General features: G+C 40.2%; 1 protein-coding gene across 9 annotated transcripts in view; it reads right to left on the bottom strand.

The window, feature by feature from the left end:
- Window positions 1-19994, bottom strand: part of RERE (arginine-glutamic acid dipeptide repeats) — a 466101-nt gene that overhangs the window by 78982 nt on the left and 367125 nt on the right. For all 9 annotated transcript variants that reach the window (XM_069079575.1, XM_069079574.1, XM_069079576.1 and 6 more), the window contains one exon: window positions 3552-3632. In XM_069079575.1, coding sequence (XP_068935676.1) covers window positions 3552-3632 — 81 coding nt within the window. The remainder of the gene's footprint in view (window positions 1-3551; window positions 3633-19994) is intronic.

The following is a 19994-nucleotide window of genomic DNA, read 5'->3' as shown; positions in this document are numbered from 1 at the left end:
TTTTTTTTTCTTTTTTTTTTTTTTTTTACTGTAAACAGCTCTTCCAAATTAATCTTTGTTTCTCCTTTTCAAAAACCACACTCTACTTATAGAGATTGGAAACATCAAGGTTTATGAGGAAAACTGAGGCAATACCTGGAATGGTCAAAAATTATTAAATTCTGCATTAAGAAGGAGGATGCTGAGAAAGACTAAAAGGCCAGGTTGCAGTAATGAATCTTGTTGTCATGTACTCATTCAGTCACTGGAAGACTAAATGAAAATAGAGGGGGGTGGGGAAAGAGAGAGAGGAAGGGGGAGCTATTTATTAAGTCATTCATCAGTCAAGAGCACGGGACTGTCAAAAGCCAAAAGATTAAGTATGGCACGGTGGAAAGTGCCCTGGATTTGGAGTCAGAGGACTTGGGTTTAAATTCTAATCCTATTACTTAATAACTGCGTGACCTAAGATAAGTCACTTCACCACTCTGAATACCTCAATTTCCCCATCTGTAAAATGAGAAAGATTTGTACTATATGACTTCTAAGGCCCTTTAAAGCTCTAAATCTATGATCCTAAGTGAAATTAAGCAAACTTTTCTAGGTCAAAGATTATCCCACTTACACCAAGGCAGGTAACACCAGCTTCCAATGGCTACATTAACAGTTCTTAAAATTGCTGTTAGATCGTATTACTAAAATTTTAGTTAATATTATATATTCTGTAACACATTGTGCATGCTTTGCCTTTTTTTTCTCTACACTATGCAGTATCCCAAATTCAAACTCAGAAGTAACAGTTTGCCTGCATAGAGTGCATGCTACGTCTGATCTGATACCCACTCAGAAGTGTACTGTGTACAGCAGAGGCACATGGACCTGGGAGATTGGGGGGGAAGGGGGGATACCCCTAAGGGAATCTTGGTGGTTACACATTCCCATGAGCTTTACCCAAATAAGAAAGCAAAGGTCCACGTTGCCCTCTCTTACAGAGGAGGAGCTGAAGCCCAGCTTGGTTAAGTGGCCTACTCAGAGTCAGCAGGCCAGATGGCACGCTGTTCAGGCTCCTAATGCAAAGCTTCTTCTAGTAGAACACGGGCCTCAGTCAGACCCCAGTGTACATTAATGGACACTCCTCCTTTGTACTATTGCTAATCTCAAAAACGCAGACTCTGATTCACTCATTATTAAGTTATTTCAAACTCCAAACAGTTGGAAATGGCAGAAAGGCCAAATCTTACATTCTCTTCCACATGAACAGTTGCTGCAGTTCAACGGTTCTGGCGAGATTTTGAAAAATAAATTGATGACACTGCCCTGAGCAGTGTTATGATTTTAGGTTACCTTTTAAAAACTTCGTTTGAAAAGCACTTCGTTTCCACTTTACAGAAAAGGAAACGAAGGCACAAAGAAGATAAATGACTTGCCCCAAAGTCACAGGGCTTTTAGGCTGGAAGAAGCGTCAGACTGAGAGCTAGGGCCACAGACTCAGACACTGATTCCGATTCTAGTCTTTTGTCACTTCTTCTGAACATGTGGTCAGAGGCAGGTAGGAATGCAGGGGATAGAGCTGAGCTTGGAGTTAAGAAGACTTGAGTTCAAATCTGGCCTCAGACCAAACTGTGTGACCCTGGGCAAATAACTTAACTTCTTTTTACCTCTATATCAAAGGTTTGGAGCATCAAAGGAGAGAATATTTATAGAAAGTGCTTAGCATAGGGCCTAGCACATAGTAGGTGCTACAAAAATACTTGTTCCCTTCCTTTTCCCTTTCCTTCTGGACCATTCTTTTCTAAGTATCTTTAGAAACACACAAAATAGCAATATTCAGTGTAATTTGGCAGGGTGGAAAGAGCCCCTCCTGGGAATTGGGAGATCTCGGTTATAATCTTGACTGTGGGAGTGGTTAGGTGCCGCAGTGAATTAGAGTACTGACCCTAGAGACAGGAGGACCTGAGCTCAAATCTGGTCTTAAGACACTTGACACACCAGCTGTGTGACCTTGGGCAAGTCACTTAACCTAATTGCCCTGCCCTTCCCTCTCCAAAAAAGGGGAAAAAACAAAACACAACAACAACTAAAAAAACTCCAAAATCCAATAATCTTGACTTTCACTAAATAGTTCTAGAACTCTGGAAAAGTTGTTAACCTCTCTAGGTCTCAGTATGCTCATCTGTAAAATATAAGTGAACCAACCATATGATCTCCATAAAAATTCTAAAATTAGAATTTATCTCCTTGTTCTTTTGTTGATACTGCCACATATGTGAGGTTACTGTTTTGACAATAGGGCAGTGTACTGGAAAAAGAAAAGGGCCCTAGCTCTACTATTTATTACCTGTATAAGCTGGGTAAATCAACTTTCTGAGCCTCACTTTTCTAATCTATAAAATGAGGAGGTTGAACTAGATAATGCCTAAAGTCCCCTCCTGCTCTATAGATTCTATATTTGTCCAAAGAGGGTCCATTATATGTGGCAGGATGGAGGAGAAATGAAATTAAATAAACCAAAACCTATACAAAAAAAATCTAAGAACAATCAACTTATCATAAGGCTAAAATCTCATACCAACCCCCCCCCCCAACCATCAAGCCATTAGTAATTTTGACATTGACATACTATATAGAAAGTGAGACTCCAGGCAGAGATTGGAGGCTCATCTTGCTATGCCCCCATATCCCTATCCTGGGTTGCACAGAAAGTCTTCACCCATAAGAAGATACCACCTGCACAAGCTTTGAGGGAGGGCAGGCAATGATGTGTAAAATAATGCTTGATTTCTCCTGGCATTTCCTTTACGTAACTGCACTTTGAAGAAGTACAGAACATTTTTATTCCCCAACAAGCCCTCCTACCTCAATGTTTGACAGGAATGGAAGGTGGATCCCCAGGTTTGTGAAATTCTAAGGCAAAATCTGATAGAAAGAAGGGTCTTTCCAGGCAGGGATACTAAAGAGTTAAAAGAACTCCCCAAACCAGGGCAACATTTCATAGAAAAACCAGCAATAACTAGCATAACTGAACACGTATTTATAATTTGTATAACTATGAGCTTCCTTTGTATTCTATTTTGCTTGGTTTTGTTTTAGGCTTTTGCTAATTACTAAATTTAAACAGTGATATAAGAGAATTATCCTACCTCATCGACTTTATTTAAAATTAGATCTGAATTCCACAACGCTCACTAGCCCTCTCCTTCCCAAAGATTACAAAATAACTTTATTTTCTCCAAGGATATAAGTATTGATTCGTTTTATTAAGCCACTTGCTGCCTAGGCTTATGATATAAAGTTAAAAGTTGTTTTTTTTTAAAGGAGAATCATTGTGCTAGCAAGAGCTCTCTTTTTCTGATGGCCGGCTTGAAACACAGTCCAGGGTTAAGGGAAACAATCTGTTAGTCCGATCCAAGGGTGAAAGGCAGCAGGAGAGGAGAGGCACAGTCTAGGGCGCCGAGCCACCCCGCCCCCAGCTCCACGGAACGCCAAGCCCCAAGCCTCTTCACCCAATCCCAGAACCTCCAAACTCCCCCCAAGGCGCCCCCCCCTCGCTGAACCCCTTGGCACTCACTCACCGTTTCCTTATTGGGAAGCAGCTCCTTTCGGATCCTAAAGAAGTTCTTGCCGTACTGTCGGAGCCCTTTAATGAAGCGTTTCTGCATGAAAACAAACAAATGGCATGTAAAAAAATTTTTAAATAAAAACAGAGGCAACAACAAAAATCAAACAGGACGTCGGCAAAGCAAAAATCCTTTTACTCAGCACGATACAATGAATAAAGGCTTCGGCTAGCTAGGGAAGCTCGGTCACAGCAGGGGCCCTCCTCCAGGGATCCAGGGATTGGGACCAAACAGCACCGAAGAGAGATGAGGAAAGCCTTCGCCCCAACACCGGCAATGGCTCACAAACGACGTCAGGCATTGGCGTTTCGGGAAGAAACTTGGGGTGTCTGCAGCTCCCTACAATCCGTCCGTCCAGGGGACACGGGTAGAGGGGGGGGGGGGAGGGAAGGAGGGGGGTCCGGCAGCACAAACGCTCTCCGTGTTTCATCAAAGCAAAGCGGAAGCGAACTGCTTCCCATGGAGAAGGGGGTCTTCTTCCAGGAAGAGGGAGCAGGAGGTCCGCGCAGATCAGTGGCCCGGGGACTTTTCCTCCAGCTGGGCTCCCCAGAGCTAGAGAGGAACTCAGCCCAGGGAAGCTGCCCTGGGGCTCCCCCGCAGGGCCTGGGGGCTGCCCTCGGGTGCCCCCTCTCCTTCTCTGAGCAGCCCAGACCTCTCTCCCTCGCAAAGGGGGCAAGCAAGGGCTGCACTTCTCCCGGAGTGCTTCCCATCTTTTGCAGGCAGCAGTTGGAAAGGAGGGAGGACGGAAGAGAGGGAGGGATGGCAGGAGAGAGGAAGGAAGGCCCGCACCCCTCCCTCCAAACCCCCCTCCCCCCATCCACAGGTAAGCCCAGCCAGGTGCCCTACACAAGTCTCCAGAGGTGGGGAGCAGCCGTCGCCGCCACCGCCACTGCAGTGGTAAACCAAACCCGCTTGTCACTGGGGGCTCTGACACTACAAAGGGGAGGGAGGAAGAGGAGGAAAGGGGAGGAGGAGGCTTGGAGGTGGCGGCAGTGGCTGCTTAGCATGTGATCTTGGCTGGGCAGGGCTGGGCAGGGCTGGGCTGGGCTGGGCTGGGCTGCTCCAAGACAGTCAACCAGCTCCCTGCAAAAGGTGGCCTGGATCCCCCAGCCCCATCCTAATCCAATTTACCACCGGAGGGGAAAGCTAACCCTGGATGCAGTTTGTCTCAGGGAAATACTGTAAGAAATGGGGAATCAACTGGAGTTACCAGAGAATGTGGCACTGGGGTGGAGGTCCGTTCTCTCCATAACTCTTGCCACTTCAGCCTCAGTTTCCCCATATAATGAAGGAAAAAAAGCTCCATGCCCCCACAGGTGCTTTGGAAAAAGGATCACCTGAATTTGTGACGGGCCTTCATTTACTCTTTGAAGTGTGGAAGTTTCCCTAAATGAGGAAGCTACAAGATTGCCTCCCTTCTTTACTCCACAATATTAGCCTAGTAGAAAATAGTACCAGTGCATCTCCAATCTGATCGGCAAGAAAACCATTTCTAACCAACTCCAACTACAGTTCCTCAAATCTGGCAGTCTTTCCCAATTCCCTCAGTTATTCCTGAGATTTCCCAGTTGAAATAATTTTCTCTGTAATTTGTATCCACTTATTTCTGTACATATTTATATACCTCCAAAAAGATGTTAAGCTCTTTGAAAGAACTTTTTCCTCCCCCCTTTATATCCCTAGCCCTTTAATTCTAAGCTTCTCCCCACCCCCCACCCCCATCCAACTGGCTCTGAACTCCCCTGGAACATGCTCCTCACCCTGGCCACCCCCCACCCTACACCCACTTTACATCTCAGGTTTTGAAAACTATAATCAGATAACATGACTTTTGCAGCTGGATATAGAATGTCAATCCTACCACTCAGTACACCATCCCCTGTGACTTTCCAGGCCAAAACACCTGTCCCTAACCATCTTTTCCCCAAGGTGAGGTCTCTAATTAGAACATAAGAACCATGAGGAAAGTAAATATCTTTTCTTTTGCATTTGTATTCCCCCTGCCAAGTCACATAGTGGGTACTTAATGTTTTCTCATTTATTGGCTCATTCAAGATCCCACAGATCCATACTAAGCTAGCCTAGAACTAAGAAAGTAAGCTTAGTCTTTGGTTGTAAAACTGATCCAATCTCAAATAACATTATTCCAGAGTTTTGAAGGTCCAGGCTACTTCCTATAGAGTTAGAAATTACTTCCACTTTCAACACAATTCATATTCAGTTGGGAGGGAGGGTAGGGCACCTACACTGAGCAGAGAACACAATAAAGCTGCAGAAAAAAAAAATTTGAAGGAAGAAAAATTATGAAAGGGAGCAAAACCTGAAAGGGGGGGTAAAGTTAGTCTGAAGGCAATTTAAACCATGTCATCAAAACTGACTATCTTCTGAAATCATCAAGGTTAAACTGAATACCAATTGTGTATTTAGCACTGGGTGGGATAAAAGGGAAGGACCTCAAAGAACTCACCACAAACACAGATACTGTTTTAATAGTAGTATAATTCTCCAAGAAACCTGGGCTCAAACTCACTTTCACCTATAATGCTGTGCTGTTCATCCTCTATTCACTTTTCCAAACTAAATCAGTCACAAAGTCATATTTTTCTTTCAAAATGTCTCTCCAAACCCTGCCTTGCTTATCATTCCAACAATCAGAACCCCAATTTAGGCTCTCATACAAGAGATCTCTAACAACAGACTCGAATCTGTAGTCCCCCACTGCCAACCTATACTGTATACCCACTTTAAGGCTAATCCTCCTAAAGCACCAATTGGGTAGACAGTATTCTTTTAAAGAGATGGTTTTTATTTTATAAATTAAAAAGCCTTTACATAAATAAAATCAATGCAGCTAGAATAAAAAGAGTCTGCATTAGGAGGAAATTTCTGTATTGAATACCTGATGTGTCTGACATCCAAAATCTATATGGAACTGACAGAAATCTGCCTAACAGACATGTAATTAAAGGACATAAATAATTTTTAAAAGAACTGCAAACTATGAACAGCTATCATAAAAAAATGTCAAAATCACCAATAATCAAACATGCAAACAACTCAAAGGTATCACTGTCATACCCATTGTTAGGAAAAATTTTAAGAGATGGCAAAATTCAATGACAGGGGCTATAGGAAACCAGGCATTCTAATTCACTGCTGGCTGAGTTTCAATCATCCTAGAAAAATATTTGGTATTATGGAAAGGTAAGTTATCAAATTGTTCATGCCCTGTGATTCCAAGGTGGTTAACAACAGGAACTTCATAGGGCATCAAATCCTCACTTTATAAATAAGAAAACTGAAGAGGAGACCGGATATATGCATGGCTGTGTATTCATGCATGCATGTGCACGCGCGCACACACACACACACACACACACACACACACAAATATGCTCAAAGCTGTATTTTGTTGTTCAGTCATTTTCAGTCATGTCCCACTCTTCTTGACCCCATCTCGGATTTTTTTGGCAAAGATACTGGAGTGGTTTGCCATTTCTTTTACCAGCTCACTTTTACAAATGAGGAAACCGAGGCAAACAAGGGTAAGTGACTTGTCTGATGTCACCCAGCTAGTAAAAGTCTGAGGCAGATTTGAACTCAGGAAGATGAGTCTGACTCCCGGCCCAGCACTCTACTCACTGCACACCACCTAGTGGTTCTTCAGGAGTATATATGTTTATACATATGTAAATGATGGCTAGCAATAATTAGTATACAAGATAACACAGGTAGTAAGTGATAAAAGTCAAGGCCCGAACCTAAGTCTTCTGATTTCAACATTTCTACCCTGCCATACTTCCTCCTGAAAGGTATCGTACGTAGAACAATATTCAGATTGTGAGAGAGAGATGAAATATTTTGGGAGAAATACATGAATTTTTTATGGTAAAAGAAGGAAACATAATGTGCCCAATGATGGGAATGGCTGAATAAACTTTAGCATATGAAGGTAATGATATATTAGTATATTACAAAGAATTATTATTATGAAGACTCTAGTCAAACATGAAAGAACCTTATAAAGACAGACAGTGAATAAAAGAACCATAAGAATATCCACAAAGATTACAACAAGATAAGTAAAAACAACACTTAAAAAAAAAAAAGAACAGGAGAACTCAAGTTGATATCAGTACTTTCAAAGGTAAAACTACATATCCTTTCTCTCTCTTGTTTTTGGAGGGGCAATTGGGGTTAAGAGACTTGCTCAAGGTCACATGGCTAGTAAGTGTTAAATGTCTGAGGCCACATTTGAACTCAGGTCCTCCAGACTCCAAGGCTGGTGCTCTATTCACTGTGACACCTAGCCACCCCATATCCTTTTTCTTAATAGCTGGTAAGATAAACAAGAAAATTACATTAATTTTCAGTAATAATCAAGCTAGTTAATTGTTTTGGCTAATTTTTTCAGGGGAATGTACTATGAGGGAATATTGTTTCTCAAGAAGTACCTTGTATCAAAATAAAATGTATGAAAAAAATTGATTTCATCAAATTAAACTCTCTCCAACACTTTCACAACACAAACCCCTTAAAAAATTCTGATTGTTCCCTAATAACTATAGAATAAAGCTCAATCTACCTTGGGATTTGAAGCTACATGCTGCCTGATCCTACATAATAAAAAAAAATAATAACAGATATTCACATAGGTCTTTATAGTTGACAAAGCACTTTCTAGTCATAATCTCACTTAATCGTCACAAGAGATGTATGAGGTAGGTTACAGATATTTTATCTCCCTTTTACACATAAAGAAACTAAGACACAGAAAGGTGAAATTTCTTCTCCAAGATCACACAATCAAATAGATGGATAAAACATTTTTTAACTAGGCACTGCACTGCTTGGGATATAAAAGGAGATAAAAGTCCGTGTCTGCCCTCAAAGTGATCACAATCTAAAGGGTGAGACAACAAACAAATATACAAAAAGAGACTATATATAGGATAAAGAGTGAATTCTCACGGGTGGAAAAGAGGCAGGACATGGAAATTCAATCCTTGGCTTCATCAATCAGTCAATTAATCAAAGTTTTTACTAAGTGACTGAGGATCATGAATTGAGGATTAAAATTAAATTCTCTGAACCCAAATCCAGTGCTCTTATCACTGCATTATAGCTGCCTTTTATCAATATTATTTCCAATTGATCACACAGACCCTTGCCTCCTATTTCACTGAAAAAAAAATGAGGCCATTTGCCAAGAACTCCCTCTTCTCCCCTGTTTTTCGTGTCACATTATTTCTCACCTGCCTGCACTGCTTTGGGACTTCTCTGACTTCACCATGTCTCAGGAAGCCCATCATTATTGGGATAATCCCATCATTCTATACTCCACTTCATTATTACCCACAGTCCTTCAGATCTGAGGGTAGGGACTTGAACTTCAAACGTCTTTTTAAGAAGAGGGCCCAGCTCAGACATCTCTTCATTTCTCATCCCTCTGTTTGCATCAATCCATTGGGAAAGGAAATTGTCAAGAAAACCTAGTGGACAATATTGGTGTTCACAGGGTTGCAAAGAGTTAGTTATGACTGAATAACAACATCCCCCAGATAGCTTCTGCAACTATTTCTTCTTTTGTGCCTGTCTCACATGAAGAGGTGTGGCCTTTTCCTTGGAAAGGCAAATTCCTCTATCAAGTCCTTCTTAATGAGAAGTGACTTCTGATATTATCTTCAACTTATCCTATGTATACTGCTTTTGTACAAAGTTGTTTGCTTACTGTCTCTCACATTAGACTGTGGATTCTCTGAAGAGAGGGCACAAGTGATCCCATCCCATCTTTTCCAGCTCAGCACCCCCTCTATTATCCCTATTTTATTATCAATATTCGATTGTTGTCTGTCTACTGGTCGCTTCCCTAATGTCTATAAATATTTCCATGTGCCTATTATCCTCAAAAAACCCTCACTTAATCTTTCCATCCCCACTAGCTATCATTCTGTATCTCTCATTCCTTTTGTGGTTAAATACCTTGAGAAAGGCCTCTACAATAGCTGGTTCCAATTCCTTTTCTCTAACTTTCTTAACTCTTTGCAGTATGGCTTCTGATCTTATCATTCAACCAAAACCAATCTCTCCAAAGTTACTAACAATCTCTTCACTGCCAAATCCAATAGCCTGTTCTCAGCCCTCCTCCTTCTTGACCTTTCTACAGCCTTTGACACTGTGGATCACACTCTCTTCCTGGTTATGCTCTTATCCAGAGAATAGGGGCACCACTCTTTCCTAGTTTTCCTCTTGTCTGTCAATCTCTTCCTTCTTATTCACCTTTATTGGATGTTCATGTACTTTACAACCTCTGAAGGTAGGCATTCCCCAAGGCTCTGTTCCTGGCCTTTCATACTATTTCACTTGGAGATCACATCAGCTTTCATGGCTTCAGATATCATCTCTTTACACATGACTCTTAAATTTATTTGTCCAGACCTCACCTTTCTTTTGCCCTCTATCCCCATATTTCCAATTGAGTATTAGATAATTCAAATTGGATGTCCCCTAGAAATTCAACGTGTTTTCCCCAAAACCCTTGTCCCTTCTAAACTTCCCCACTGCTGTGATTTGTATATAAAATCCCAATCTTCCATCATCCCAATCTTTCAGGTTTACAATCTAGGTGTCATTCCTGGCTCCTCAATCTCTAACCCCCCATATCTAATAAATGGTCAAGTCTTGCCTCTCAAATCTTCCTCATTCCAATTCATCCACCACTAAGCTGTCAAATGGATCTTCTTAGAGCACAGGTATAACCATATCAATGCCATATTCAATAAATTTTAGGGGATCTCCATCAATTTCAGGATCAAAAATCCTTAGTTTGAAATTCAAAGCCCTTCATAACCTGGTCCCTTCCTACTTTTCTAGTCTCATACCTTACTGCCCTCCACGCATGCTCTATGATCCAGACACTGACATCCTTGCTGTTCTTCATGCACAGCACTCCGCCTCCCCACTCCTAGCATTTTCATCTATTATTGCCCAAACACAGAACTCTCCATCTTCACATCTCTGTCTTCTGGCTTCCTTCAGATCTCAGCTAAGTCTCACCTTCTTTCAAGAAGAATTTTCAATTCCTTCTTAATCTTAGTGCCTTCTGACATTATCTTCAATTTATCCTGTGTACTGGTTTCTTGCTGGCATATTGTCTCCTCCATTAAACTGTGAGGTCTCTGAAGAGAGGGGCTATTGTTTCCCTTTTTTTAATATCCCCAGAACTTAGCACAGTGCCTGTGCTAAGTATGGTATGTAGTAAGCAATTAATAAATGTTAGCTGACTAACATGAAATCAAATCAAACACTTCAGACAAGAGTGTCTTATCATTTCTACCTTTTTTGTCTTCACTCTGGCTATGGCATTATTCTTCTAAAACCACTAAGAAAATCTCTGAAAAATTCTACTCATTCTTTATTGGTGAGGTGGGGTTGAAGAAGGAGTATTTTAATGCTTTCATTGGTATAGGAAATGTTCAGTTTGGAAACTCCTCCTAATGCAGATATGCCAGTTAGAGCTAGCTGCCAGAGAGAAGTGAAGTGATTTGCCAGCGTCACAAAGATGGTATATGTCAAAGGCAGACCTGAACTTCGGTTTTCCTGACTTTGAGCTAAACTCTCTGTCCATTGTGATATACTACCCTTTCTACTCATGTAGAGTTCAAGCTTAAAGAAAGCAAAACTGATCTGGTCTAACCTCTGGTCACCCTGCCCCACTCCTACTTGGATAGCCTCTCATCACTCCCAAATAGCAAGAGAGGTTCAAATCCTCTTTTCAGTCTTCAAAGTTCTTCATAATCTGGTCTGTCCCTATCTTTCCAGCATTCTTACACCTTACTGCTTTTCACATATTTTATGATCTAGAGACAATGATCTGCCTGCTGTGCTATGCAAAGGATGCTCTCCATGCAAACTCTAGGCATTCTCATGGGTCTGTCCCCAGGCCTGGAATGTTCTCTCTCATCTCTAGTTTACCAGCTAAAGTTCTATATTCTGCAAGAAGTCTTTCCTGGTTCTCCTAATTCTTTTTTTTTTTTTTTAAAGCAATTGGGGTTAAGTCACTTGCTCAAGGTTACAAGGCCAGTTATTTTGTGTAGGTGTTAAGTATCTGAGGCCGGAACTGATCCCAGGTCTCCTGACACCTGGGCTGGCGCTCTTACTATGGCCACCTGGCTGCCCCTGGTTCTCCTAATTCTTTTTTTTTTTTTTAAGCAATTGGGGTTAAGTCACTTGTTCAAGGTTACATGGCCAGGTGTTTCTGGGTGGGTGCTAAGTGTTTGAGCCGGGATTCAATCAAAAAGCCCAGGTCATCCCGACACTGGGGCCGGTGCTCTTACTCACTGTGCTACCTGGCCGCCCCAGTTCTCCTACTTTTTAATGCTCTCCTGAGACTATCTCCAATTTATCTAGTATATATCTTGTTTGTATGAAGAATGACTAAGGTCTGTATACTCTACACGATCTCAACTCTCACCCAGTTGCCTCTCCCATCTGATTACAGAATTGGAGGGGGGGGTATGTTAAAATGAAAACTTAAAAAAAACACTAAAAGAACCTTCTTTTATAGAGCTGACAACTTCCTGATCACTCCATTCTCTATCAGCAGCTCGGCTTGGTTTGATTCCACTGAACAAGCCTCCTTCACACTGGGTGTGCTGGTTCTTTTCCCCCTCCCCTAGTTTTATCAGTTAGTAAGCTCCTGGCCCACAGGGATTGTCTCTTTTTCCTATTGGTATCCCTAGTATTTAGCACAGATTGTAGAACATAATAGGGTCTAAATAAATGTTTATTAAATTTCACATATTTGTTTGCAGTCTCCTCCATTAGAATGTGAGCTCCCTGAGGGCAAGGACTGCCATTTGCCTTTCTTAAAATCCTAGTGCTTAGAATACAATGCCTGGCACATATTAGTTACTCAATAAATGCTAGCTGAGTTACTACCTTTCAACAGGATTTCCCTATTATTTGCTCCTGGAAAATATAGTACAATATTTAGAAGATTTGGGGGGTGGGGGGCGCTGATTCTTTGGAGTTTTCTAAGTAAACAGCCATGTTGTCAACAAATAAGCATAATTTGGGGTCTTCACTGTCTTCAGTTTTCTTCTCATCTTACTGCTATGCCTAGCATTAAAAAAATTACATCAAGTGACTAAGGAGAGGTGGAATACTTGTTTTATGTTCTGTTCAAATGAAAAGCTTTTATAGTGTAAACAGTGTTAGTTTTTGGTTTCAGAATATACTTTATTACCAAAAACCATAATTTGTAGTTATTTTAATATAAATGAGTACTTATATTTTATCAAAAGTGTTCTCTATAGCAACTAACATAAACTTATGTTTCATTTCATCCTAAATCTTTCCTGTTTTCTCTCAGTCAGGAGGTAGACAGCATGCTTTACTATAGGCCTTCTGGACTCCTGGCTGGTCACTACATTGATTAGAGGTTCTCAAGTCTTTCAGAGTTGTTTGTCTTTATAATTGCTATTGTTACTGTGTAAACTGTTCTCCTGGTTCAGCTTACTGTATTCTATCAGTTCACACAGATCTTCCCAGATTTCCCTGAAATCCACCTTTTAGCTACAGCACAATAACAATGAATTATATTCACATACCATAATTTGTTCAGCCAATCTCCAACTGATGGACATAGAGCTAAGTTTTTGTGTGTTTGTTTGCTTTTGGTACATTTTTTCTCTTTCTTTCATGTCTCATAGTAGCATTGCTGGGTATTGAAATGCTACAGACTTCTGGAGGCATAAAGTGCTTTCCTGAATTCTCAATCAATTCACAGGTGCACCAACAGGACAAAAGTGTGCCTAGGGGTGGCTAGGTGGGGTAGTAAGGAGTCAGGAGGACCTGAGTTCAAATTCGGCCTCAAACACTTAACACAAAACTAGCTGTGTGAATGATGGGGTACCTGGGGTCTAAACCAATTTGTAAAACCAGTTTGTACAATTGTAACTGCAATTTGTATTGTGAAATTGTAATCTGTGAAATCCCTTTCCCAAGCTCGGGCAGAGCCCCCTTCCCCCTCTTGTGACTCCTTTGTTCTTACTTAATCTCTTCATGTCTCCTCCATGTCTGGCCCAAATACTCCTTTGTCCTTGCCTCAAGTCTCCTCCAGTCTGGCCCCATGCACTGAGGTCCCTTCCCTCCATCTGGTCAGCCCTGACAATGGCAGCCCTACCCTTTATTTATCTATTTTTTTTTTAAAAGCAATTGGGGTTAAGTAACTTGCTCAAGGTTAAATGGCCAGGTGTTTCTGGGTGGGTGCTAAGTGTCTGAGCCCAGGATTCGATCTCCAGGTCTTCTCAACACTGGAGCCGGTGCTCTTACTTGCTATGCTACCTGGCCGCCCCAGACCTACCCTTTAAAAGTAAAAGCCTGTACCTCTCTCACTTGCAGGTCCCCTAAAGGACTCTTGCCGGCTAAGTGTATCAATAAACTTCTACAACTCTCACTCCAATTAAGCCTGAGACCTTGAATTCTTTCCAGACACTATTGCAGGTTTTCTGGTCTTAGATAAGATCAGAATTCCTGCTGAACCTAGAGGGAGCTATCCCTCATCATGACTTTGGGCAAGTCACTTAACGCCAATTGCCCTGCCCCCCCCCTCAAAAAAAAAAGTATGCCTGTTTTTCAGCTGCTCCACCAACATCTGTAATTTTTATTTCTGGCCAACTTTACTAATTTGACTGGTGTAAAGCAGAACCTCAGAGTCACCTTAATTTGCATTTCTCTCCATCCCTTGTTTGGTCCTGATTTCTTCCTTAGCTCTTCTTACTCTGTTTATGATGTAATAACCTTCTGTATCTAAGTCACAGACCCATTTGAGTGAGCCATGATGTATGGGCTATGAGATGTTTGTTGTTGCTGAGTTGTAGCAGTTGGGTCTGACTCTTTGTGACCCCACTTGGGGTTTTCTTAGCAAAGATACTGGAGTGGTTTGCCATTGCCACATTCAAACTCAGGCCTTCTTGACTCCAGGCCCAATGCTCTGTAAGTCGGTGACTATGGCACCTGGATGTTGATCAATACCTAATTTTTGCCAGACTACTTTCCAATTTTTCCAAGTTATTGTCAAATCATGTCTTTACCCCAGGATTTGAGGTCTTTGGGTTTATCAAACATTGTTACTGTGTGTTCATTTGGCTCTGTATGTTATATAACAAATTGTTATACTGCTTGACTTCTCTATTTCTCAACCAGTACCAAACCATTTTGATGATTATTTGCTTTGCAGTAGAGTTTGATACCTGGTACTGCTTGGCATTCTTCTTTTCCACTTTTTTCATTATTTCAATTAAGGTACTTGATCTTTTCTAATTCCAGATGAACTGTTATTATTTTTTTCTAGCTTTATAAAGGGGTTCTTAACCTGGATTTGTGAACTTTTAAAAAAAATCTATTTTGATAACTATTTCAACATAATCCCTTTCCTTTGTAATTTTATTATTTGAGTTTATGCATTTAAAAGCACTCTTCTCTGAAGGGGTCTCTAGGTTTCAACAGACTGTGAAAGGAGCAGGTACATAACAACAACAAAAAACTGAAGAACCCCTGCTCTTTAGAGCAGGGACATGACACTGTACATACACATGAACTTCCTTTGGTTTTACTTATTTATCCTCCTGCCTTCATGATCTTCTCTGATGGTTTAACTACTACTGAGTACGGTAGGATATTGTTCCAGGATTCTTTTTTAAACCTTTGGTCTTCCAGCTTCTTATGTTCCTAGACACTTGCCTCTGGTTTCCCTCCTTGATCTTTGATAGTACCATTCCCTTCCCTAATTCTACTGCTTCACAAATTGTCCCAGTGAAAAATGAAATATTTTGCAAGGGCTGCAAGAAAACAGGCAAGCTATTGATTAAAGAATGCTAACATTGGGGCAGCTAGGTGGTGTAGTGAATAAAGCACCAACCCTGAAGTCAGGAGGACCTGAGTTCAAATCCAGCCTCAGACACTTGACACACTTACTAGCTGTGTGACCTTTGACAAGTCACTTAACCCCAAATGCCCTGACTTCCCCCCTCCAAAAAAAAAAGTAAAAGAAGAATACCAGTATTAGACCTAACAAGATAAGCTCCAAATATATACTTGACTTCAATATAAAATTCACATCAAAAACAAAATAGGAGAGTAAGGAAATAATTTTCATAACTATGGATAGGGGAAGAGATCATGACCAAACAGATAAAAAAAGAGCACTTCTTTTGGTGGTAGTAAAGAACTAAAAATTAAGGGGCGACCAAAAATTAAGAAATGGTTGAACAAATTATAGTATGTCAATGTAATTTAATACTATTGGGTTGTAAGAGACAACAAAAGGGACCGTTTTAGGGAAATTTATATGAACTGATGTAAAGTGAAGTGACCAAAAGCAGTGGAACAATATATACAATTACAATGACATTGTAATGAGGAACAACTCTGAAAGGCTTACAAACTTACAAACCCTTATCAATTTAATCATCAGCCATGATTCCAGAAGAGATGATGAAGAATGCTACATATCTCTTGACAGACAGGTAATATACTTGCTATGGAGAATGTGATGTACATTTATGCACATGGCAAATGCTGGAATCTGTTACAAGGCTTTTGTTTTTCCTTTTCAAAAGGAGTGGTAGAAGTGAGAAGGAAAGAAAATAAATGTCTGTTAATTGGGGGAGGGAGGAAAAAAAAGAAGTAAAACAAAGGGACCTGTGGGTACCTGGTCAGAATAATTTTCAAAAAGAGTGGACACGCCCTCACTGGGTTCCTGTCCCTTCCCCTTTTTTCTCATCTAGCTGATTTTGCTGGATCATGTTATTCTTTCTAGCAGTCTCTGATGTTCTTAGCTTTTACTCATGTCTTAACTCCTCCTTCCAATGTTCTCTCTCTGCTTCAAGAGACTGAATAATCTGACACTTGCTTCTTTTCAGGGAGTGGATAGGTCAGGTAAAGGTGTAATTCCAAGTCTGTGTGTGCTCACTACACCTGGTACATTGAGTGGGTGACAGGTATAAGGACTCTGTGTAACAGCCCCAAGTATGTAAACCTTCTGGTGTTATTTTATTTATTTCATGAGGTGTTTTTTTTTTTGTTGTCTTCTGCCTTGTTCCTGTATTCATAGTTACTCTATAAATGGCACAGAACTCCTTTCTTCTGTAGTTTTTAGGTTGCAAAGGGTTATATAAAGCAACAATTGTGCATCATACGACCGAGCCTAGTCCTTATGGAACTTTTTCTCCCTTTGAACAAAAAGCTGCCTCTCCGTAACAACCACTTACTACTTCTGACTCTGCCATTAGGGACTCAGTAGAACCTTAAGTAATCATTTACTGATTGACAGTGGATCAACAACCAGATAAGGCAGTTCTTCACTATTTTAAATTTGGTGGTGGAATGATTGCAGTACTTAACTTGGGTTCACATCTTGCCTCTAACACTTACCAGCTGGGGTGCAAAGAACATTATTGCCAGAGAGTGGAGGCATTGCACCTTCTCTCCAATGTCCCAGATCACTTTTGTATCCCTCTTAAACATCCTGTCCTTTGCTTTTCCTCAAGATAGCACAAAAAGTTCCTTTTGCTTTGAGTTTTGCTCTCCAAGCTGAGCTCATACCCAGGTTGAACATTTCTGGCATTTTAACAGGACCTAGTCACTCTTTTTTTTGTTGTTGTTCTTCATCCTCCATTACTTGTCCTTCCATTCCTCTTTTAAACACGTCTTTGAGGTGCTGGGTGAGTTTGATATGGTTTGCAATGGTCTATTTGAAAGACTCCCTTTTTTCCTTCTTATAAGAACTGTTTCTATTTATGTCTTCAGAATTTTATTCTTGAGAGTTTCACATCTCTTCTAGGCTGATTTCCTTTCCAGAATTTTAGGCCATGCGATCCTAATTTTTTTACTCTAAACCATTTGAAATCTACTCTTCCAAAATCTTAACCCCATGTCAGAATATGCCAATCTTTCTTCTCCTTCATCACAAATTCTACAGTGGAATGGTTACTTTCCCCACTTTCTATTATTTCAACAACAGCAAAGTTGTTGCTAAATAAGGTCAAGAACAGATGTTTTCCTTCCTTGGTTTTTTCTACCTTTTTTTTTTTTTTTAAAGCAATTGGGGTTAAGTAACTTTCTCAAGGTTACACAGCCAGGTGTTTCTGGGTGGGTGCTAAGTGTCTGAGCCTGGATTTGATCCCAGGTCATCCCAACTCTGGGGCTGGTGCTCTTACTCGCTGTGCTACCTGGCTGCCCTGATTTTTTGTACCTTTTGAAGGGCTAAATTATTACTAAGGCAAATTGAGAAAGTGTTAGCTAAGCTTCTTTTGGCAGGGAGAAAGTTTCCACAGATTTATAGATAAATGAAATCCCCCATCATGCTTCTGGGCCAGACTTATGATCTATTTTCTGAACTCTTTCCTCACCTCCCTTCCTTCCCCACCCCCAGTTTCTGGCTTTCCTCAAGAACATGTATTCTTAATACAGAGTGCAACTCTGCAAACAACCTTTGCCACCTGATAATCTCCTTTGCCAAGCCTTTTTTAATAAGAGCTAGTGACACCCTTCCAGAGCTATATCATTGGATTTTATATCAACAAGGCTCAGTAACTTCTATCATATCAAATTTGCCTTCTCTGGGTAAGAATTCTAAATAAATAAAGTGCACCTATTTGTTTGTTTATCAACATATGACACCGTATATAGTGCCTTTCTTGAATTTCGTCTTCTGTGAATTTCTGGAAGATTACTATTACTCTTTTTTCTATTCTGTAGATACTATTCATAGATATCTTACTTAAAATAAATAGCAACATTGTTTCCAGACCTTTTCTGTTAAAAGTCCTTTAGATTATATTTGGAAGTTTCTATTTCTTTTCTAAATAGTTGAGCCTATGCAAAGCACCACCAATAGAGCATTAATCTGGCTGTTTTTCCACATTCATTCCATTTCTAACTATTTCTATCTTTCGTTACCTTTTTGAATTTTCCAGGGATAAGGTGAAACATTAGGGTTATTTTGATTTGAATTTTTCTCATTTCTTGGTGATCTAGGACAATCTTTCATAAAATTTTTAATAGTTTTCCATTCTTTTGAGAACCGTTTGTATACTCTGACTACTTAATTAGACAGTCTTAGATATGTGTTAACTTAGTTCCCTCTGTATCCTGGATAACCAATCCTTTGTCAAAGATGTTTGATGCAGAGATTTTTGCTCCCAGTGGACAGTTCCCTCTCTTATCTTACCTACATAGATTTTGTTCTGGCAAAAATTTCATGTAACAATTATCTGTTTTGTCTTTTGCGATCTCCTCTATTACTTGTTTGAGTAACAATTCATCTCCAACTCATATCTATGAAAGTCTCTATTCTGGTTTTCTACTTATTACTTTTATTAATGCTGTGATTTTTAATACCTAGATTATTTATTCATTGGAGGGTACAATGATATTTAGTGTGAGATATATGAACAAACCTAATTTCTACTGAATTGTCTTCTAGCTTTCACAGCAATTGTTGCCAAATAAAAATTCTTTGGTGGTGATGGCAAATGCATTCTTATTAGTCCCTGCTAGATGTATTCCATCATTGCTAAGACAATGCCATTCTGATACACTATTTTAAGTCACTGTCCAAATTCAAAACTCCCAATTCTTTCATATCTTCTCAACCAAGTGTTTACTTTCCTGATCATGCCCTTTTTTCCGCATCTCCTGTCATTCACAGGAAGTAATGAAGAAAACGTTACTTTCACTCCCTGAGGTGTTCGGTTTCGTGCGCAACACTTCACTTAGTTAACATTTTCTGGGTTTCTGCTTTCAATATAATTTGTGCCCATGTGAGTCATCAGTATCAACAAGTTCTGAAAAGTTCTTCATCTTATGCTAAGGCATGTCATGCTCAGAAAGACAACATAAATGTTCTACTGTTGTAATCAGATGGATAAATAGGCCAAATATGTCCCTCAATAAGGAGCCACTAATTTTAAGAACTTATTTCTTATTTCTCTGACTCTTACTGGATGACCTTATGGATCTACTCCATTATCCCTCTGAGGACAAGTAGCTATTTCTTCCTCAAAGGGTCTAGTTCTCTCCTCATTGAAAAGATGATGTCTGTTTTATGACTCTAAGTCTTGTTAACTGTTAATAGTTTCTAAAGTGCTAAAGAGGTTTCAACTGTGCCATGTACTGCTAGAGAACAAGTCTATCCCCCAGAGAGTGGTGAACAGATAATACTCCATACCACATGTACCTCGAGTGCAGAGGAATTCAGTTAAATAACTACAAGTACTACTATGTGTCACGTACACAGAACTAGGTGCTCAGAAAATACTTGTTGATGGAACTGTTCTCTGATTTCATGTGAAGGATAGTCAATAATCATTTTGAAATGAAGTGAACAGAAAA

The sequence above is a fragment of the Petaurus breviceps genome, unplaced genomic scaffold (assembly GCF_028583685.1).
Source record: "Petaurus breviceps papuanus isolate PSGF00001 unplaced genomic scaffold, PetGlider_PUasm1.0 91041, whole genome shotgun sequence".
Lineage (NCBI taxonomy): Eukaryota > Metazoa > Chordata > Mammalia > Diprotodontia > Petauridae > Petaurus > Petaurus breviceps.
This window is presented reverse-complemented; position numbering and strand designations above follow the sequence as displayed.